At 43.6% G+C, this 23089-nt stretch overlaps 1 protein-coding gene across 3 annotated transcripts in view; it reads left to right on the top strand.

Moving 5' to 3' along the window:
- Positions 1 to 23089, top strand: part of KCNQ5 (potassium voltage-gated channel subfamily Q member 5) — a 632727-nt gene that overhangs the window by 405102 nt on the left and 204536 nt on the right. For all 3 annotated transcript variants that reach the window (XM_069599473.1, XM_069599474.1, XM_069599472.1), the window contains exon 2: positions 9929 to 10019. In XM_069599473.1, coding sequence (XP_069455574.1) covers positions 9929 to 10019 — 91 coding nt within the window. The remainder of the gene's footprint in view (positions 1 to 9928; positions 10020 to 23089) is intronic.

Here is a 23089-nt window from a genome sequence, read left to right as displayed (position 1 = left end):
AAGTGTGCCGCTGCTTCGGCTTGATGGGTCAGGGCTATCACTTGTGAAATTCAAATGTTAACCTTTTTAATAAGACCTTCCTGGGCACTCTGTCCAAACTTCATCTCCACCCTGTCCTCCCCTGCTTGTGTAGGGGTTTTCCACCTCCTTAGCAGTTATCACTCTCTAACATATGCGTTTTAGTTGTTGACACTGTTTGCAACCCGGTTATCCTACAACAGAGATTTTTGTCTATTTTATACAGTGCGGTGCCTTCAGCACCAAGAACGCTGCCTGGCACATTGCAAATTCTGAGTAATATGTGTTGTATGAGTAAATGAATTTACTAGTACCTACACCAGACCTGATTCTAGTTAGTGGTTAGTAGCAAATCAGAGAGAGAAGGTTCCTGCCTTCGTGGAGCTTACTTTCTCGCAGAAGAGACTAAAATGAACAAGCAAATAAGAATTCCAGTTGATGTTATTTGCAGAGGAAAATGCAACAGGGAAACCATACCAAATATCAAATAGAATGTCCGGCTTCATGCATGAACATACGACAGTAGGAAGACTGGTTTTGTTTTTATTTTAAATTCATTATTTCTTGACTGTCTACACTAGTTTTGTGTCTCGGTGTCTCCTGGAAAGGACGCAGAAACAGAGCTCGCCGAGGCAAGGGCCTGACTGATGGTTTCCGAATTGCAGCCTCGGGCCCTTTAGGAAACGGTGTTCTGTTCCCTCTGAAGACAAGCACGGTGCATTTGGGGATTCTTGGAGTAGGGAGTTGGTAGTTCATGTTAGGAATAAATGAATCAAGATTAACATAATAAAATGTAAAAGCAGTAAATGTAAGCTTTTCAGAAATTTAAGTGAGAGAAATTTAGATTTAGTTTACATTGTTAAATTTGAACCGGTGGTGTCATTTGCTTCTTTAAAAAGAGTACAATTTTAGGCTGCATTAATATTTCTATTTCAAGGAAAGAGAAGTTACGGACAAAATCATATCTTTATGAAGTACACCCTGGATACCCTGCATCATCCAGAAAGTACTCGAGGCTGCTAACAAAACACATATGGTATAAGTGGATAAAAATAAGCGAAGGTCTGTGGCCCCACTAAACTGAAGGCCCTGTTAAGCACAGACCATGCCAAAGTGCGCAGTGCCAGTAAATACGCAGTGACTGAAGTAATATAGTAAAGGTGAGACGATAGGATAATTTAAAGAAGTCAGGAGTGACATTAATCCTTAATCCTTGCCAGAAGGATCTGTGCCGTTACTACCAAGTCACAAATTCACCACCAAGCTTCATAGCAGCCAAGGCAAGGAGACAAATATGTTGAAAGATTACTGCCTTCTTAAAGTAAAACCTCAGCATTTTCCCCAGAAGCAATAGATGGTGCTTTAGCTTGATGGATCATGGGATTTCACTTGTCTTCAAAACACAAGCCTTACAGAGTTTTCTCACTTTTAAAGACACCAAACCACCTTTAAAGACACCAAAAATGTATTTAATTTCCATTGCTTTGCAATGGAAGTTAGGGCATGTGGTGGATAGATTTCATGTGCAAAATGCCCTTTTATGGAAAAATTATACAAGAAGGACATTTGCAAAGTGCCAAGTTTAGAAATAAAGGCAAATTTAGGATGCCAAAGGGAAAAAAACAAAACACTGGGTTCCAGTTTCCTTAGGCAGATTTCTCAGCCTTCTTTCCAGATTTCTCAGGCAGCACTTCCTCAGACAAGTGTGGTGGCAGCGGGCAGGTCATCTGTGGCCGCTGATCCCGTCGCATGCGCTCCGGGCCTTGTGACTCACTGTGCACCTTGAGGTCTTGCCTCAGATACACACTCTAATAAGGCAGTACTGAGAAATTCACGAGAAGTCAGAGGCAGGGTTGAAGTTCCTTCAGAAGTTTCTTCTAAAGAACTGTTTTCTTTGAAAACTTCCTATCTACTTCCTGTTGTCATTCTTTAATTCCACAATTCGAGTTCCTTCAGACATTTGTGATCACCCTACCCCAGAACTTTCCTACATACTTGACTCACATGGACAGTTACGCGTGGAAAGCATATCATCCCCCAAACTCCTTGCCAAGAGCACCTTCTAGGTAGGAGTGTGCGGTTGCTGCACCACAGAAGCCTGTGCTCTAAGTCGGCCTGCTGGCTGAGCTCAGCCGCCTCAGAGCATGCTGTCTCCCTCAGCCCCTCTTCTCCTTCTCCACCATGTTATTCACCGCAGCCCCTGCGGGGCTGAGGTGTGTGTTTGTGTGAACGATGTTGCATGACTTGCGTTATTTTCCCATCACTTTCAGTTCAGTTCAGTTCAGTTCAGTCGCTCAGTCGTGTCCGACTCTTTGCGACCCCATGAATCGCAGCACACCAGGCCTCCCTGTCCATCACCGTCTCCCGGAGTTCACTCAGACTCACGTCCATCCAGTCAGTGATGCTATCCCCCCATCTCATCCTCTGTCGTCCCCTTCTCCTCCTGCCCCCAACCCCTCCCAGCATCAGAGTCTTTTCCAATGAGTCAACTCTTCGCATGAGGTGGCCAAAGTACTGGAGTTTCAGCTTTAGCATCATTCCTTCCAAAGAAATCCCAGGGCTGATCTCTTTCAGAATGGACTGTTTGGATCTCCTTGCAGTCCAAGGGACTCTCAAGAGTCTTCTTCAACACCACAGTTCAAAAGCATCAATTCTTTGGTGCTCAGCTTTCTTCACAGTCCAACTCTCACATCCATACATGACCACAGGAAAAACCATAGCCTTCACTAGACGGACCTTAGTCGGCAAAGTAATGTCTCTGCTTTTGAATATACTATCTAGGTTGCTCATAACTTTTCTTCCAAGGAGTAAGCATCTTTTAATTTCATGGCTGCAGTCACCATCTGCAGTGATTTTGGAGCCCCAAAAAATAAAGTCTGACACTGTTTCCACTGTTTCCCCATCTATTTCCCATGAAGTGATGGGACCAGATGCCATGATCTTTGTTTTCTGAATGTTGAGCTTTAAGCAAACTTTTCCACTCTCCTCTTTCACTTTCATCAAGAGGCTTTTTAGTTCCTGTTCACTTTCTGCCATAAGGGTGTTGTCATCTGCATATCTGAAGTTATTGATATTTCTCCTGGCAATCTTGATTCCAGCTTGTGTTTCTTCCAGTCCAGCATTTCTCATGATGTACTCTGCATAGAAGTTAAATAAGCAGGGTGACAATATACAGCCTTGACGCACTTCTTTTCCTATTTGGAACCAGTCTGTTGTTTCATGTCCCGTTCTAACTGTTGCTTCCTGACCTGCATACAGATTTCTCCCATCACTTTAATTCTTCCCGAATGAACCCCTGCTCAAAGCGTAAACTGGCTTCCCAAGTCACAGACGTCATCTATTGCACAAACACCCACATTATTTCCAAGTAGACCCTTCTCCCAAAGTAAAAGGAGCCTGGTGGGTTATAGTCACAGGATGGTGAAGAGTCAGACACGACTTAAGGGACTGAGCATGCACGCACCACAGTAAATGTGACAAACTGGGCTAATTTAAGCCCACAAAAGCTGATGGTAGGTTTCTGGGATAAACATAGAGGTCTTTCAACTGACAATATTTTGTATCATAAATACCCTTCTTTTCCTCTTATAATAATCTGTGCGTTCTAAAGGACAGAAAGTCCACATCAAAGTGAATTTCCTAAGAAACAAGATATAGATGGTTGCTTCAGGCAAAGTAAAAGCCAATAGTTGTTACAGAATGATTTTCTAGGAATACAGATGTTATGATATTACACAATTAATTATAAGAGAAAAAATATTCATATTTTTAAAAAATTATTTTAAAATCTACCTGTAGGGGGAAAATAAACAATTAGGACTAAATACATGAAAATAAATATCTAAAATGCTCTAGGATTAAAAAAAAGAAACATTTCCTGAGTAAGTTGGTGACCCATGCCTAACAGGTCATTTTCCACTCCCCAGCCCCTGACTCATCTCCTACCACAGGTTTCTAATTTTTGTGTGCCATGAACCTTCAGCAGTCTGGTAAAGCCTGTGAGCTTTTCCTCAGAAAAATGTTTTAAATGCATAAAATGAAGATGATTACCAAAGAAAAAAATTAAACTTGAAATGCTATTATTAAAAGATTAAAGTGTCTGATAGAATTATACATATGCTTCTTTATTGATGAGGTAAAAAAAAAAAAAGAAAAAACAATTCCCATCAGTGGGTCTAATAACTACCATAATCTTGAAATAGTGATGAGGCAAAATCAACATTTAAGGTGAAACACAAATGGTTCATCTAAAACTGTAGAATGGGGTCTGAAAATATATGTGGTTTCTATGAGTGACAGATTCATGAGTCCTGCTGATATCATCGTGGTGTTTTAGTCCTGATGATACCATCATGGTTTTTTTTTTCCATGATTTGTGACAAAGATATAATTTTTCCCATCCGCATTCACCCCTCCCTGAAATTCTACCTACAGACCCCTTGGGGACTTGTATACCCTAGATAAAGACCCCCCATGTCCAGTGACTCTTGCCTCTGCTCCCACTTCTATCCAGCCTGCAGAGAGGTGGAGTAGGGTCGTTTTCAGACTGCACACGGGTGTTTGGGACCTTCAGGAGCAGTGAGGTCAGCAGAGCCACACTCAGACCCAGCAGTGCAGGCAGTCCCCTCGGGGGGGATGCTGTCGGCCCAGTGCTTCTGCAGCCAAGGGCTCTGTCTCTGGCAGGGCCACCCAGAGCTACTTCACAGCAGCGTGTGTCTGTTGCTCCCATGATGCCACTCTCCAAGATCAGGAAGTGTCCCCAGCTAGCCTGGATGCCATTTAAACCTTCTGTGCTCATTCTGCACTCTCTGTTCATTCGCTTCCTCCCAGAGGAGGGCACTCCTGTATCTCAGCCAGACCTTGTGCCCAAGATTCAGACCCACAGTTCCATGTGGGTGTCCAAGATTGGGTCTTCTCAGAATCTCGTTTTCCTCCTCACTCCCTGACTTTTCCCCTCCTGACTTGTTAAGAATGTCACCAGTAAGTGCGGATGGAGACCTTGGATTTCTCAGCCCCCACCCCCTTCCCAAACTCTACCTGCAATGCCAAGAGCTACCAAGTGAGAGAGCTACTGCTTTCACAACATCCCTCCAGCTGCCTCATTTCTGCCAGCAAGCTCTCAGCCTAACCCAAGTCACCATTACTCCTGACCCTATTTCTCAGCTACTCAGAGACGTCCTAACGCACGTGGCTGCTGACTTGATCTTCCCAGAGGGCACCTCTGATGAGATGAGCTTCCTGTTCAGAAACAAAGGCTACTTCCTGTTCAGTGGCCTCCACTGTCTGCTGAACTAAAGACAGACCCTGAAGTATTATCCATCATGGCCACAGACTCCCAGTTCAAGCCACCTGTCCCATCCATGCTACAGTTAAACTCAGTAACTTCTTGTTCCATGAAACAGGGAGCAGATACTTTATCTCATCCATTTTCTGGCTTGTTGCCTCTCTCCTACTGTACTCTCCTTCTGGAATGTGTTTCTCCAGAAATTTCTCTTGTCAAAGCCCAACCTTTCCTTCAAAGACCAGCTCCAGAAACACCCACTTTTGGAGATTTTCTTGACATGCTTCCACATCTCCCAACTGAACAGAACACCCCCACCCCCACCCCGGCACTTCCTTTCAGGCCCTGTGATATTTCTCCCAGCATGTATCTGTCTCTGCCTTCATGATGACTGTCTTGTGTGTTCCCCTTACTCCCTACACTGCTCATTAAGGATAGGGTCTACTTTGGTTTATTCTCATCTCTCAGTTATGCTTGGCATGGTGTTTTTCATGGAGGGTACTCAGTACATGCTTTCAATGGAGCCAAGATGATTCCTATGTTAAAAAAAAATGAAGTTGCAGGAATGACTTGCTTTACACTTTTCATGAACCACCAAAGAATAAGCTAGCTAGAAGGAGTTCACTAACTCTACCCTGTTGATTAATTAGTGAATTTTGGTGATGCTTGCACCTGGCCTTGGAGAAGGCAATGGCACCCCACTCCAGTCCTCTTGCCTGGAAAATCCCATGGATGGAGGAGCCTGGTGGGCTGCAGTCCGTGGTGTCGCTAAGAGTTGGACACAACTGAGCGACTTTATTTTCACTTTTCACTTTCATGCATTGGAGAAGGAAATGGCAACCCACTCCAGTGTTCGTGCCTGGAGAATCCCAGAGATGGGGGAGCCTGTTTGGCTGCCGTCTATGGGGTCGCACAGAGTCGGACACGACTGAAGCGATTTAGCAGCAGCAGCAGCAGCAGCACCTGGCCTTCACCCACGCAGTTGAATGGCCTAGAGCATCCCTTTCCCCAGCCACACAACCATAATGCAGACCAACCCTCCTGGGCCTTCAGGGCTCGTTTCAGTCCTTGCCTGCTCCAAGAAGTCTTCCCAAACCCCAGGTCTGACTTTGTAGGTGTGCCGCCTGTGCAGTCTCATGGAGCCCAGAACCCAAGGGTGCCACACTTGGTGTCATGCTCCACTGTCATTGCCTTGAAATTCTGCATAACCTTTAACAAAGGGTCCCTACATGTTCACTGTGCACCAACTCCACAAACCGAGTAACCAGCCCCGTGCGATTCCTCCTCTCCCGTATGCTCCTGTCATCCCCTGCATCTTCCCTATCTTTGCAGTCATCACTCAGAATTTTCATTTACTTTTTACATCTGTTTGCTACCCTGTATGCCTCAACAGATCATAAACTCTGCCAAGGCAGAAAAAGAAAGTCTTGTTTGCTGTTATATCCCTGTGACTCAGCCTAGTATCATATGCTTGATCAGTATTTGCTGATTGGACAAGTGGATGAATGGTTGAAGGAAGGAAGGAATTTGGGAATTAATAAATGTAGTTGCTCATCCATATCCTCTTGGGCAGCCAGAGCAGTGGAGGTCTTTGGTTTTCTGTCTTCAGCTGGGCTCCCATAGAAATAACAGATTTCTAGTACAGAAACTACTCGTGTTAAAAAGGAGGGTAAGATCAGCTCAAGAGAGAGAATGGGCAAAGTAGTGACCTGAAGGAAAAAGATTAAGCAACACCCAGCTGTTAATGAAGAAGGCACTAGCAAAAGGGCTAGTGATGTAGGTCTGTTTTGAAAATACACATGGGGGTCATGAAGCCACTATTGAGATGCTCTTGGAGGAGACGGTGTCTTCGTGACTGAGCCATCCCCTGCTTGCTGCTCTGCATGTTTTTGGCTCACCCTGGACTCGGGAGGCATCTATAGATAGCAGTCACTCACCAGGGAAACATCTGTCACTGTCTGTATGTGATGCCATATCATCCTCCGAGCTACTTTAGTGATCCCTGGGTTTCACTTTCATTCATGAAGGATGAGTACTTCAAGGTGTAGGTGTGCTGGAATTTGATTTCTAGTTTACAATTCCCAGTCTGTTAGGGCCAACTGAAAGTAGAATTGAAAGAATCCTGAATCACGAAGTACATGAGTCAAAAGTATGATGAGTGGTTATTAACTCAGACACCAAGTTTTCTCCCTAGTAGCGTCCTTCCCTGAAGTCCTTCTTGAAGGCTTCTGCTATTCAGAGTGGTAACTATTTCCCTCTCAGTGGGAAGAGAGAGAGAAGTCCCCCCCCACCCCCCGCCAACCTCCAAGAGTCTTGCCAGACCATCACTGCTATCCTCCCTGCTCCTCAGCAACACTGCTCGGTGACCCCAGGACAGACAGTGCTCGAAACCTCTTCCGGTCAGTTTTCATGTTTACGAAACAGGAGCAATGAGATTTCTGCTCCATAAATTTGAGAGGATAATGTGGAAAGTGCATGTGAAAGGGACTTAGCACAGTGTCTTGCTTATAGGAAACCTCTGAATGTGAGTAATTAGCAGCAGTTCCACTTCGCTTCTGGACCGAAATGGATGTATAGAAATAAGGATTCTGATTGCTAGAATTTTGTTGAGGATTTTTGCATCTATGTTCATCAGTGATATTGGCCTGTAGTTTTCTTTTTTTGTGGCATCTTTGTCAGGTTTTGGTATTAGGGTGATGGTGGCCTCATAGAATGAGTTTGGAAGTTTACCTTCCTCTGCAATTTTCTGAAAGAGTTTGAGTAGGATAGGTGTTAGCTCTTCTCGAAATGTTTGGTAGAATTCAGCTGTGAAGCCGTCTGGACCTGGGCTTTTGTTTGCTGGAAGATTTCTGATTACAGTTTCAATTTCTGTGCTTGTGATGGGTCTGATAAGATTTTCTATTTCTTCCTGGTTCAGTTTTGGAAAGTTGTACTTTTCTAAGAATTTGTCCGTTTCTTCCACATTGTCCATTTTATTGGCATATAATTGCTGATAGTAGTCTCTTATGATATGGGGATGATCCAGAGAGATGATATGGGGTGGGAGGGGGGTTCATGTTTGGGAACTCATGTACACTCGTGGCGGATTCATGTCAATGTATGGCAAAACCAATACAGTATTATAAAGTAAAATAAAGTAAAAATAAAAATTAAAGAAAAAGAAGGAATGCTTGGTATCAATCAGGAGTCAGCAAATTTTCCTCTAAAGGCTACAGAGTAAACATCCCAGCCTCATGCTTAGGACACAAATCTCAGTTCTGCAGTTTTTCATGAATGCAGCCATAGGCAATACACAAGTGAATGAGTGTGGCTGTGTGCCAATAAAACTTTATGTACAAAAACAGACATTAGGGCCAGATTTGTCCCTTGTCCATAAGTCACCAATCCCTGGCTTTGAACTCTTGGGAGCCCCAGTTCAGTGTAATAGAAAGACATGCAGACTTGTCAGGGGAAGACAAGAGGGGGCAAAGGCTAGATCCACACGATGCTAAAGAACACAGAGCTGATGTTTTAAAGGAGATTGTTGAGTAAGAGATGAAATTATGTGTCAGTCCTCTAAAATGCAAAGAAACACTCCAGATTGCTATTATGTAGCAGTATTTTATGTTATCATTGCCTCATAAGTAGAAGGCAATCCTTGGAAGCAGTTTTAATTTTGTTTCTCCACCACGATAAATTACAAGGAGAATCAGCATCCTTGCAGTCTCTTATAATATTGTTCAGTGTTTTCTGAAAACCACAATTTGGCAATATAGCTATGTATAATCAAATTATTTTCAAAGTGAAAAAATATGACTTAGAGCAAGTAGCTCAGCTATTGGGATTTTTTTTTTTTTTTCCAAATTTCAGGATAAGTAAATTTTCAACGTTAAAACAAAGCCTGCCAGTTTTATTAGACATTTACTTTGAGAACTTGGTTTCCCACCCTGGGGCCCCAGAGGTTCAGTATTTCTAGGAATCAAAATGCCTGCAAACTGACTGGTAGACATGCTCCCTGTCACTACAGCGCAAATGAAGCTGGGCAGGGGGGCATTTCTGTAAGGGTTTGACCGGAAAGGAATGGAAAGCATGTGGGTAGAAGAAGTCACTTTCTGTTCTTATTATTAAAATAAAGAAATGACAAATGAGAATCCGGGAGCAATGTTGGACTCCAAAAAGGAGCCAATGGCTTAGTAACCACTCAGAACGCTTGACGATTCACCAAAGCTGCCAAACAGGAGGGTGAGTCTGCTCCTTTGACAGCAGAGTGGCTACAGTTTGTGCTCCAAACAGGAAAGCAAAACATACTTCTGAGCCTTTCAGGATGCCTGCTCAGGAGAGCTCTTGGTAGGAAATTTACAGATTCCTAGCCAAGGGAGGACATTTAAGCATAGCACACAATACACACACACACACACACACACACACACACACACACACCCCTCATCAATAAAGTTACAAAGGAGCCCCACGTGCAATGGACATCACATTGTACTTTGATATTTAAAATGGCTAGCCACTTTTAGAGCTTTTACAATTTAATCAATGTCAGTTCAAATGGATCTTGTACTTTATCCATTAGAAATAAATTAAGTCTGTCATCCTAAGGCCAGGTTCTCATCGGATTTCTCTTATTTTGTTGTTTTACAGTTTTCTCCTCGTCTTTGGTTGCTTGATTTTGTCAGTGTTTTCCACCATCCCTGAGCACACCAAATTGGCTTCAAGTTGCCTCTTGATTCTGGTAAGTGAAACATAAAAACAAATGTGTACGTAAAGTTTACATAATATGTGGACTGTCTATAATATTTATGCAATGCATTTTGTCCCGCAAAAAGATATCTCTAGGAAAAACAAGAGTTTCTGTGCAGTATGAAAGTCTCAAATGTCACTGAAACGTTTGCCCGCTCTTTTAATCTTTAGTCAGTCCTCTAGAATACATGGAAATATTCCAGATTGCTGTTATGTAGCAGTATCTTATGTGATTGTTGCCTCCTAAATAGAAGGCAATATTTGGAAGCAGTTTTAATTATGTTTCTCCCCCACAATTAATTACAAGGAGAATCAGCATCCATGCAGTCTCTCATAATATTGTTAAAAGTTACAGGTTAGACAGTGTTTTCTGATAACCACAATTTGGCAATATAGCTACTATAATTGGCCAAGAACTGTGAGAATATAGCACCTCATAAGAAAACAGAAGACTTCATGCTCTTCTTCAACCAACAGACTGTATTATGAATTTTGCTGCTAATGCAGTTACCTGGTGAAATATTCTGCAGTTTGCTCTGTTTCTATTATGCTGTCAATCCTCAACCAGAGAGAATTGCTCAATTCATTTTAAAATGGAAAAATACCACAAGATATTTTAGTCTGAATTATTCTGGGCCTTTTCAGCTCTTATCCATTCTATTACAACTGAACTATAGCACTGTATACTTAAATCACAACTGATTGAAAGTTTGGTTCATTTAATCACAGCTGATTGAAAGTTTGGTTCATTTACATCCATTTTGACCTACTCACCATGTCCCAGAGTATCAGACTTGACAGTCTCAAAACTGTCTGAATGAGCTATAAATTGGAACAACTTACTTTTCCATAAAATTTGGTGGACTAGAGAGGGAAAGATAGAAAGAGGGGGCTGGAGTAAGATGACTGTGTGCCCTAATAAACAGAAATTGGTTATCCACAGCAGTGAACATTTTATAAAGGAGAGTACTCTTACCTTGAAGGCAGGAAGTGAAAAGCGTCAACTCATATAACCTGGAGAGCTGCTCTTTACCTTGCTCTGTCAGAGACTGGTTTGTGCGTGGAGTTACCAAGCCTTCATCCAGACTCCATCCTACATGAAGGAGAAATCACTTTCGAACCTGGAATGAATCTTTTCCAATTTGTTTCCATACGAATTGTACTCAGCAATATATTGCTAACATCAAGGTTACTATTTTAAATCCCGGGCAGACAGCAAATAGGCTAAAGAGCCCACTGGGGATTTGTTCCATTTCCAGGGGTTCCACTGGGGTAGAAAGTGGGCTTTTAGCCTCATACACCAAGTGGTCTGAGCAATTCAGTCCTTGCTAAAGAGTTTCTAAATAGTTCAAAGAAACCTATGTATGCTATTAAAAAGGCAAAAGCTGGTTAATGTCATGATTTTTAAAATTTCCTGAGCAGTAGACAACTAACCAGAGTTCAGTAACTAAAGTGTATGTGAATATATAAAAATGTAGATGTTTTATACCTCTCATTGTTTTTGCCAGTTTTATTGAGATATAGTGACATATATTGTGTAAGTTGACGTATATAGTGTGATGATTTTATATACATATATACTGCAAAATGACTGCCACAGTAAATTTAGTTAACACTTCATCATGCACATGGTTACCTCTGTGTGTGTGTGTGTGTGTGTGTCTGTGTGATGAGAATGCTGAAGATCTACTCCTTTATCAACATTCAGATATACAGTACAGGATATTACCTACAGTCACCACGCTGCATGTTAGACCCTCAGAACTCATTCGTCTTGTAATAGGGAGCCCATATCCTCTGAGCATCTTCACCCATCTCCCTCACCCCGCCTGCACAGTCGCGCTACTCTGTTTCTGTGAGGTCGGGAGTTTTGATTTTTAGATCCCACGTGTGAGTGAGATCATGCCATATTCTCTGTCTCGCTTATTTCACTTAGCGTAAGAACTGCCAATGCCGTCACAATGTCAAGATTTCTTTTTAGGGCTGAATAGTATTCCATTTTCATGTGTATGTACCGTGGGTAGATAGTCTCCAGGTCCTGGCTGTTGTGACCAGTGCTGCGGTGAACATGGGGGTGCAGAGGTCTCTTTGAGACCTTAATTCCATTTCCTTCAGATAAATACTCAGGAGTAGGGTTGCTGGATCACATGGTAATTCTGGTTTTGGTTTTATAAGGAAACGTCACACTGTCTTTCACAGTGGCTGCACCCATTTTACATTCCAACCAACCAACTGTGTAGGAGGGTTCCCTTTTCTCCATATTCTCCTCAACACTGATCCCTCGATTTTTCATTCAGCCATTCTCACAGGTGTGAGGTGAAATCTTACTGTGGTTTTGACTTGCATTTCCCTGACGATTAGTGGTGTCGAGGGCTTTTTGTGTACCCATTGGCCATTGGTAAGTCTTCTTTTATCCCTCAGTCTTTTTTTTCTCCAATTCCCTTGTTTTTAATCAAGTCTATTAAGATACAATTTACACAGAATAATTAGCATGCATTTTAAGTGTCTACTTTCATGAGTTTTGACAAACACCTATTGTGTGTCATGTGTATTAGTTGCTTAGGGCTGTATAACAAAGTACGTCATATATATGAAATTACGTATGTCATTGTGTTGAGCGAAGGAATGAGGTATTATACAGAGTCTTGTGTTTGGCTTCTTATACTCAACATGACAGTTTTGATATTCATTTGTATATTTTTTAACTGAAGTATAGTTGATTTACAGTGTTGTGTTAGTTCTGGTGTATAGCAAAATGATTCCAATATATATATATTTTTTCCTATATTCTCTTCTATTATGGTTTATTAGAGGGTGTTGAATATAGTTCCCTGTGCTATGCAACAAGTAGGGCCTTGTTGTTTATTTTGTGTATGGCAGTTGGTATCTACTGATCCCAAACTCCTAATCTGTCCCGCTCCCCACTCCCCATCTCCTTTGATAACCATCAGTTTGTTTTCTATGTCTGTGAGTCTGTTTCTGTTTTGTAAATAAGTTCATTTATATCATATTTTAGATTACACATATAAGCACGATCATATGATATTTCTTTGACTTCCTTCACTTAGTATGATAATCTCTGAGTGCATCTATTTTGCTGCAAATGACATCACTTCGTTCTTTTTTATGGTTATACTGTTTCACTGTATACACATCGGCTTTATCCATTCATGTGTTAATGGACACTTAGGTTGCTTCCAGATCCTGGCTATTGTAAATAGAGCTGCCGTGAACATTAAGGTGCATGTATCTTTTTGAATTGCGTTTTTCTCCAGATAGGAGTGAGATTGCTGAATCACATGGTAGTTCTATTTTTAGTTTTTTAAGGAACCTCCATACTGTTTTCCGTAATGGCTGCACCAATTTACATTCCCACCAACAGTGTAGGAGTATCCTTCAATCTCAAATGCCTGTAGCTCTGACAAAGTTGAAACCAGTCCTTTTATGTACATGTGGCCTTTGTACTAAGCAGTGTAGATAGTCTCTGAAAGCTGTTGCTACTTGGCTTTCTGAAGGTCTCCTCTTTTTGTGCTCTAGTGATAAACTGTCAAGGTATACTTAAACAGAAGTACAATATTAAAACCCACCTGAAAATAACTGGACTGTGTTGCAGGTCTAAGCTTTTACTGATGTTATTCTTTTCATCATTGTTTTCTCCAAAGACTGTGCTTTATTTGAACAAAAATACCAAGTATGACCTTTACTTTTTTTATTTTTATTTAGTAATAATTGGAAAAGCATGCATATAAATAATTCTTTTCACAGTTAGTTAACATAGTATATTATAAAAGTTCAGTCAGTTGTAGAATACTGAAAAAAGGCAAGAGAAATCTTAATTACTTGGAGAATATTGTATTTATTCTTATTGCATGTATTTTAAAAACAATCTGATTTCAAAGTCTGTCGACCCTCTGAATATCTAATCAAACAGAATTCATAGAACACAATTCTGACTGGCAATGTTTTTAGTTCCCAAGATGATGCGTGTCTGAAGAATTTCCATCCAAAGTTTGTGTTTAAATGTTTGCAAAAATTTATAATAAAGTCACTTTTTTATATTTTTGGTCACAAATACAACACCAAAGGAGTAAATTTATATATATAAATATATATATATATAAACCACATGTCACAAGTGTATTTTTTCCATAACTCTGTCTCATTTTTTTAACATTTCAGTAGATATACCCACATTCTAAATAATTCTGTTTCTGGCAAGTAAAAGACATTCACGCGTCTGATAGGGAGCACCTTTACGCAAACTGGTCCCTAGACAAGCATCCCATGGCCCTTCTTGACTCTCACATTTTCCTTGAGAGCACCAGCAAGTTAGAGACAGGCCACAACCTCCTCATCTCCCGGGGTCCCCTTGGAGTACTCCACTGTGTCCCCCACCCCAAGGGGAAAATCTGGCCATTGTCATCCAGAACTGCACTCGCCTGCTGTGTGTAAACCTGCAGCTTACTGGCCTTGGTTACAAGCCAAATGGGGACCACGGAGCCCAGAATGAAGAGTGTGATGTAGACTCTGGAGTCAGAACTCCAAATTCCACTTCTAACGCTTTTTAGCTGAGTAATTTTAGAGAACCACTTCTCTATGCCTTAGTTTCCTCGTCTGTTAAAAGTGGGTAATAACATCAACTGCTTCATAAAGCTGTTGTGAGGATTAAACCCCAGTGCTAAGCTCAGTGCAAAGAAGGCACCAAATATGATGGTCACTCCACTTCGACATGCAGTGGGGCCTGCTGGGGGCCAATGAACCAGGAATATTTGAAAAGGGATGCATTTGGGAACATATCATACTTTCCTAATAGTAAAAAAAAAAAAACTGTATTTGCAAGAGTTTTCTCACCACAAACACTGTACATTACAGCAACTCTTTGCATCGACTTATCCCTCCACCCAGAAGTGACTCTGATGCCCACTTAAGGCCTGGCTCTTGTGCACAATAACCATTTGTGTTTGGTGATGAAGGAAACAGATTTTGACTGCTATAGTTCCCTGGTGAATGGGCCTGATGACCGTGCTCGTGGCTGTTAAAGCTCTCCCTTCATTGTCAATGGGCAAGTGGAGCAGTGGTGAGGGACAGCAAGGGTCTGGGGGACAGGCTTACTTGGCCCACACCCAGGACAGAACCTATGAGCTCAAGAGGACAGAGCAAAGCACCAAGGACAACAAAAAGCTGGTCAGAACTGAAATGGAACTAGCATTTAACTACCTTTCACATATCAGGCTCACTGATTTCTTATTAAAGCAAAAGACATTTTTGAAAACTTGCAATATGAGCATCATTCCTCCCGTTTTACCACACGAAGTGTAAGGCAGAGCTCAGGCTGCGCCCCAGACCCAGCTGCCACCTCGCACTCTCTTCCCCCTCAGCTGAGACCAACACGTTAGCCCAGTGAGTCTGCTGTCGCTCAGGGAAGCTCTGCCATCCAAGTCTTCCCTGTGGTTCCACATATGCCAAGAGTGAGTCCTGAAACCCTTTTATTTAGGTTAAATTCATTTCTTTTTTCTTAAAGGGTCTGTTTACAAAGTTGTCACAAACGGGAGTATCCCTTCACGCCACTAGCAGTGCTTTGTATCAAAAATTACAAATCCGATTTGGTGAACAATCAACAGCTTGCATCTGGGGTGCCAACAGTCCCGGCTCCTTTGTGCAGATGACCTGAGCACCTGCTGGTGAATGGAGCTCTCCTGTTTTCAGTTAAACTAGTGTGGAAAGTTTTGTTCCAGTTTGTATGTTTCTGCATCTATATCTCACCTTCTTAATAGCAATGCTGCTTGGAGCCCAATTCCTCTCTATTGGATAACCTCTTGTCTTCCACATTAATTTTAAAGTATTCATTTTGGCCTTTAAACATAAACTCTTCAACGTGTTGATGATTTGTACATATTTCGTGCAACACCCTCCCCTGATGACCTCTCCTCTTAATGAAAATGATGTATATCATTTGCAAAATTTTCATTGAAGGTGATCATTTCTAAGATGGCTGACCCATATGCAGTAAAAAGAACATCATTCTTAGTTTCAGCAAGAAGAGAATGTCTCAGTGTATTTGCTCCTCTGCCCTCCTTCTGGAGAAGGAAATGGCATCCCACTGCAGTAGTCTTGCCTGGAAAAATCCCATGGATGGAGGAACCTGGTAGGCTGCAGTCCATAGGGTTGCAGAGTCAGACACCACTGAGTGACTTCACTTTCACTTTCCTCCTCCTGTGTGGGAAAGACTCCCAACCACAATGGATTGTGCTGAGCATCTGGACATAACTCAAACACACGGTCAGAGATCCAGGCTTTCCCAAACATCTGGCTGTTTGGCACCTTCTGGATAGAGCATATGCATATTTGCTGGTTGTGCTCCATGTCGCAAAGCAAACACGGGTTTGCTGTTTCTGCGCACAATGAATCAGTTCCTGAAATGTGTACAAATCCAATTTAGGCAGATCTAATTGTATCCTCAATGCACTAGTGGAGCTTACTATTTAAAGCAAATCTGTAGTGAATCCTTTTGTAAAGCGAAGAGTCCCCTTGAAAAGCTAATAACTACATAATTAATCTGTGTTACATGTTTGTTTTCTTCCTCTAATGTGGGTACATGTGGGTTTTTTCTTTTTTTAATCACTTTAAACTACCCATTATATAACACTGTACTGAAGAATGTTGCTACCATTTCCCATCTATCCTACTGGCAGAGGGAAAGTCAGCCCCAGAAACGTTTACCAGTCCTTCCAAAGTAGAAACACTTACACATAAAATTACGTAGATTTGATATACAAGATGACATTGCATCTTTACATTTAAAGGCTGGCATGGACACTGCAAAACAGGATAACAACGTCAGGACAGGGATCCATTCAAAGGTCTTCAGTCTTCTGTGGATAGAAGATGTGAAATGATCAAAAGTGAGGAATGAGCGATGCTCCTTTCTGTTTATCACATCCCTGTCATGTACCGCAGAAAGCAAGCAGAAGATCCCAAGGCACACTGAAAACTGCAATTATTTTCCTTTGCTTGTCTTTCATCACGGCAAACGCAAACTTTAAAATGATTCATGGAGACTAATGACCCTCATCAATCTGCTGATGACTGAAAAGAAAAAGCAGGAGCGGTTTACACCTACACTGAATCTTCGCTGAGGATGATAACAGAGTAGGCGAGGCACTCTGTGAAACGTACTTGAGATTCAGAGGGAAGAGTTGTTCACGTTGAATTATGCCCGATCAAGGCCATGTCTCCACCCGCGATTAAGGCAGCCAAGACCTTCCATGCTCCCGAGATGTGAATGCCGGGGTCTTCATCAGGGTGTCCAGCGTGTGTCACAGACCTGCTCCACGCGGCTCTGTGTCTTGACATGATGAGCAGCCCTGAGCCTGGCCACTCTGATGCCAGCAGCTGTGTCCTCTAATCACAGAAGCTTATTCAGCAGGAGGCGCGGTGGGGAACATGGTGGTGTTGGAAGCACTAGAGGAGGCCTAGAAAATAGCAGAGTCCAGGAGGGGCAGCAACTTGTCTTACCATGGTCCCAGGCTTCAATAATTTCTATCATTTGAGACCTGCTTAGACACCTCCTCCTGCGGAGAATGAACGGGCTCTTCCCTCTGACTTCCTGCAGCACCCAAGTCTGAAGGTGTGTCTCCTCCCTTCTCCATGGATGCCAGAGTGTTTCCACAGCTCCCAGCATGGATGAGGTTTTGAGGGGGACGATCAGTGTACAAAACCAGTAAGCAAAACAGCAAAACTGGACGACCAGTAAGCAAAACAGCAAAATCTCTGTCCTCATGGAAAACATAGAGTAGACAAGTTAGCAAAACAAGTGTTAAAAATAACAGTAGGAATAAAAGGGAATAGATAATTACGGAGTGTTTCAATTGTGTGTTCATACAGGTCTGCCAAGAAAGATAGACTCACAACAGAGGCTGCAGTGAGGTGAGGCAGCCAGCCCTGCAGGGATTAGAGGAAAGAGCTTTTCAGGTGGATGGAGCGGGGAGGGTAAGAGCCCTGGCAGGACTTCACCAGCTGAGCCTCAGGAGGGTAAGACGACCAGGCCAGCTGAGGGAGAGGGTGATGTAGGCTGGGGAAACTGAGGCATGGTGGGCGCTGACTCAGCAGCAACGCCTAGTAAAGCGGGATCTGGTGGCAAGTTATCAAGAAATCTTCTTTGATGAGAAAAGACAGCTGATGGTTTAACTGCACAAGATTAATGTTGAAACGTTCACTCTCTCATGGATATGGCACCAAAATTAAACCCTGATGCAGCGCCTGACTTAGAAGAACTGGATGGAGCAGGGGAGTCACAAAGGGGCAGCTCCCTGGGAACCATCAGCATCGTTCGTGGAAAACCTGATGGAAAATAACAGAAAACCTAATGGACTACAAGGCAGATGTGAGGTCTGATAAGCCCAGGGTAGGGGTGGACTGGAACCAAGGACATGGCCCCTAGAGGAATACAAATTGCAAATCCTGTGTGGTTGGACAGGGCCCCGCAGACCGCTGCGGGAGAACTGAGACCCTCTGCTGCTTGCAGGGTACACCCCGTTTCAAATGTTCCCTGCCTGTCTAGGCTCTTCATCTACCCTTGGTCTCCTCACTGCCTCTCTGGCTTAGACCCACATCTTCCTTTGACCTGTGTACCCCGGTTCTGGATGTTCCGGTTGGTCTCTGATCCTGTGTAATTCCATGGATTTCCAGAAATTTCTTTGGATCCTGCCTCCCTCCTGTCCTCATTGCTCCAGGCCTGGTGCCTTAATTCACTGCAGTTTTAATTCAGATAAATGTGAAGTGCTTCCTACCTTCCAGCCCAGGGACTGGAGTCCCAGACATGAGTTAGACACCACCCTGCCCTAGTAGCAGACCCGTTAGCATATTCCTGTCTACAGCCTCTGACTGACAGAGGAAAAATGAAAAGCCTTGAGATCATGGGTCTATAAAGAATAAATGATGAAACTAGGAGATGAAAGAAAAATGGATTAATTTGACATTTTTTAATACCCACTTAAGATATTTGGCCACCTGATGGGAAGAACTGACTCATTTGAAAAGACCCTGCTGCTGGGAAAGTTTGAAAGCAGGAGGAGAAGGGGATGACAGAGGATGAGAAGTTGGATGGCATCACTGACTCTGCTGCTGTTGCTGCTGCTAAGTCGCTTCAGTCGTGTCCGACTCTGTGCGACCCCATAGACGGCAGCCCATCAGGTTCCACCGTCCCTGGGATTCTCCAGGCAAGAACACTGGAGTGGGTTGCCATTTCCTACTCCAATGCATGAAAGTGAAAAGTGAAAGTGAAGTCGCTCAGTCGTGTCCAACTCTTAGCGACACCATGGGCTGCAGCCTACCAGGCTCCTCCGTCCATGGGATTTTCCAGGGAAGAGTACTGGAGTGGGGCGCCATTGCCTTCTCCGATCACTGACTCAATGGACATGAATTTGAGTAAACTCTGGGAGTTAGTGATGGACAGAGAAGCCTGGCATGCTGCAGTCCATGGGGTCTGAAAGAGTCGGACACGACTGAGTGACTGAACTGAACTGAAGGTATATGGACATGAGGGAATAAACCTATCTCAAGTCATTGATTTCTCATGAAAGTCACAGATGTGATTACCAAAAGCTACTTTCAATATAGGTCTACTGATCACCCTTACATGGGGAATTTGGGGTTGGAACTATATAAACCCAAAGCTGGAATCAATGAGGTAGCCCCTGTTCCCATGCAACCTACATCCCACTCAGATATTGAATATTGAGTTGGAATATGGGGGTCTTCTTTCCCCTGCAGGCCTACATCAGGGGTCACAATTAAGGTAAAAAGACACATCAGTGCTTTTGCAAAGTAGAGAAAAAAATTCCAAGCTATAGATGGCTGTTTGACAAACAGCATTACAGGCTGGATTCCAGGAGAAGGCTGCAGGCCTGACTTCCTCTGGGGCTGGAAATCATAATGAATCCACAGATCATAATGGAAAATGGAAAACAGAAGTGAGACTTGCAGGTGTCACAGGCCCTCCAGCTGTGCCTTACTGGAGGCTGCAGGCGATTTGTGCTGAAAGGAGAAGCCTAGAAGCCCTCCTCTCGGGAGCTGAAGCACCTCAACAAAGATGCCCTTGGGTGGGGCCCAGATTGAGGGGAACACCAGCCCTGGGTGGTCAGGCAGGAGGGAGGACTCACTCTGGCCCCCACTCCCCACCCCTGACTCTCCTGAACTTTATTTTCTTTAATCAGATGGAATCAGGTACTTATCACCATCAAATGCAGCCTTCAAAGGAAAGAACAGGGACTTCCCTGGTGACTCAGTGGTAAAGAATCCTCCTTGCAATGCAGCGGACATGAGTTCAATCCCTAATCTGTGAAGATCTCACACACTGCACAGTGGTACACCCGTGCACCACTGCTTCTGAGACCATGCTCTAGAGCCTGCGGGCTGCAACTACTAAGCTTGCACACTGCAACTACTGAAGCCTGTGCACCTAGAGCTTGTGTTCGGCAACAAGAGAAGCCCACCACGACAGAGAGCAGCCCCTGCTCTGCGCAACTAGAGAAAGCCTGTGCTCAGCAAGGAAGACCCAGTGCAACCAAAAATAAAGAAAGAAAAATTAAAATTAAAAAAAGAAGAGAGCAATCCCAGCCTGATCAGAAGGCATCTTGCACACTGCGGGCAGGAGATGGGGAGCCTCCTGCCTCTTTGGCCTCTTCGAGATCATGATGGTAATAACTGGGGAACTTGTGACTTGATTACACATCTGTGAGTATGGGGCCCCACTTGGTCAACCGGTCTGAGTCTCTCCTGCAAGCTCCTTCCTCAGTCACTTTCTGGCTTTGGCCTGGGGTCCCCTGCAGTGGATAATTGTGTCCTCAGGGTCACTGTAGCCAGGCAGAGATGAGCAGGCCCCCGCGCTCATGCAGGCGATGTGTGAGCAGGTTGGGAGGCTTGTCTGTTCGTAGAGCCCAGGAAAAGAGCTGTAGGCTGGGGTCAGAAAGAGGGAGCATCCAGCCAGGCTGTTCAGAGGACAAATGATTCCTTAAGGCCCCTCTGCATCCTGAAGGACATCTTGACCTAAAGCTGCTCATCTATCTAGTCATCCATTTATTCACCCATGGAATATTCACTCAGCACCTCCTGGGAATGCTCTGAGCCAGACGCACTATCCATGTGACATGCCAGCTGTATACTTGACACTTACAGTCCCCACCTGTCTGTCGAAGTTCCTCAAAACCATTTTTCTACTTAAATCAGGTGGAGAGTTTTGAGTATTATGCACATGCAGTTCTCTTTCTTCACAGTCCCGTGATGCAAATTGCCTCAGATGTGGTGATCAATTGGAGAAGGTTATGGCAACCATGACTTGGGTTGGCAACCCGTGTCCACGGAGAATCCTATGGACAGACGAGCCTGATGGGCTATCGTCCATAGGGTCACACAGAGAGTTGGACACAGCTGAAGTGACTTAGCACGTGATGATCAATTGGGTAATGATGTCAGTGTAACATGGAAGTTATAGATGAGTTTTCCTAAATAGCAGCAGCTGAACATAGAGAAGATCCCCTGGAGTAGGAAACCGCACCCCTCGCCAGTATTCTTGCCTGGGAAACTCCATGGACAGAGGAACCTGGTGGACTACATTCCATGGGATCACAGAGTTGGACACCACAGCACGCACCCACATCATGATGAGTATAAAGCACATGATCTGGGCTGAATACAGCAAGCCTGGAGGGGTGCAGTCACATTGCTCTCTGTTTTGGACACGTGCTCTGCCTTGGAAGTGCCCGTCACATGATTCTCTCCAGTCTCTGCAACCACACAAGAGAAAAGGGATCCATCTTTAGCACCATATTTAGTGAGAAGCCTGCACCTCTCTACCTGTGCCTTGTGATGCGAGGCCCCTGTCTCCAAACCCAGTGGCCTGAACCCTCCTGACACCCCCCATCAGGCTCTCTCCACACTGATGTGAGTGAGGGCCAGGACTTTCACAGCACCTCCCTGTTAGAACTTGACATGTCTTTTTAACTGTACTGGTATCTTGTTAGGTTTGTTGTTTATGTTAAATCTGTTGTGAAAGTTCCACAGGATCGAGTGATTTCAGTTCAGTTCAGTTCAGTCGCTCAGTCATGTCTGACTCTTTGTGACCCCATGAATTGCAGCACTCCAGCCCTCCCTGTCCATCACCAACTCCCAGATTTCACTCAAACTCATGTCCATCGAGTCAATCATGCCATCCAGCCATCCCATCCTCTGTCGTCCCCTTATCCTCCCACCCCCTATCCCTCCCAGCATCAGAGTGGTTTACCCTAGTTCTAATTTTTTAATTAATTTATTATTTATTGAAGGATAATTGCTTTACAGAATTTGGCTGTTTTCTGTCTTGCGAAAGAAGAATGGAACTGAAACAGTCAAGCTTCCTAGCTTCAGGTTATACTAAAAAGTTATAGTCATCAAGACAGTATGGTACTGACACAAAAACAAAAATATAGACCAAAGGAACAAGATAGAAAGGCCTAGCTCTATTTTTATCATAAGGCCTGATTTTTTATGGAGCAAGGTTACCTAAAACCTGGCTTTTCATCAGTGCATTTATTTTTTAATTGATGTATAGGTGATTTACAATGTTGCATTAGTTTCAGTTCAGTTCAGTTCAGTTGCTCAGTCGTGTCCAACTCTCTGAGACCCCAGGGACTGCAGCATGCCAGGCCTCCCTGTCCATCACCAACTCCCAGAGTTTACTGAAATTCATGCTCATTGTGTCAGTGATGCCATCCAACAATCTCATCCTCTGTCATCCCCTTCTCCTCCTGCCTTCAATCTTTCCCAGCATCAGGGTCTTTTCCAGCGAGTCGGTTCTTCACATCAGGTGGCCAAAGTATTGGAGTTTCAGTTCAGTATTAGTCCTTCCAATGCATATTTAGGACTGATTTCCTTTGGGATTGACTGGTTGGATCTCCTTACAGTCCAAGGGACTCTCAAGAGTCTTCTCCAACACCACAGTTCAGAAGCATCAATTCTTCAGTGCTCAGCTTCCCTGGTGGCTCAGAGGTTAAAGCATCTGCCTGGAATGTGGGAGACCTGGGTTCA

This window comes from Ovis canadensis, chromosome 9, assembly GCF_042477335.2.
Source record: "Ovis canadensis isolate MfBH-ARS-UI-01 breed Bighorn chromosome 9, ARS-UI_OviCan_v2, whole genome shotgun sequence".
In the NCBI taxonomy this organism is placed as follows: domain Eukaryota; kingdom Metazoa; phylum Chordata; class Mammalia; order Artiodactyla; family Bovidae; genus Ovis; species Ovis canadensis.
Note: the sequence above shows the minus strand (reverse complement) of the source record. Positions and strands in the feature narration are given on the sequence as shown.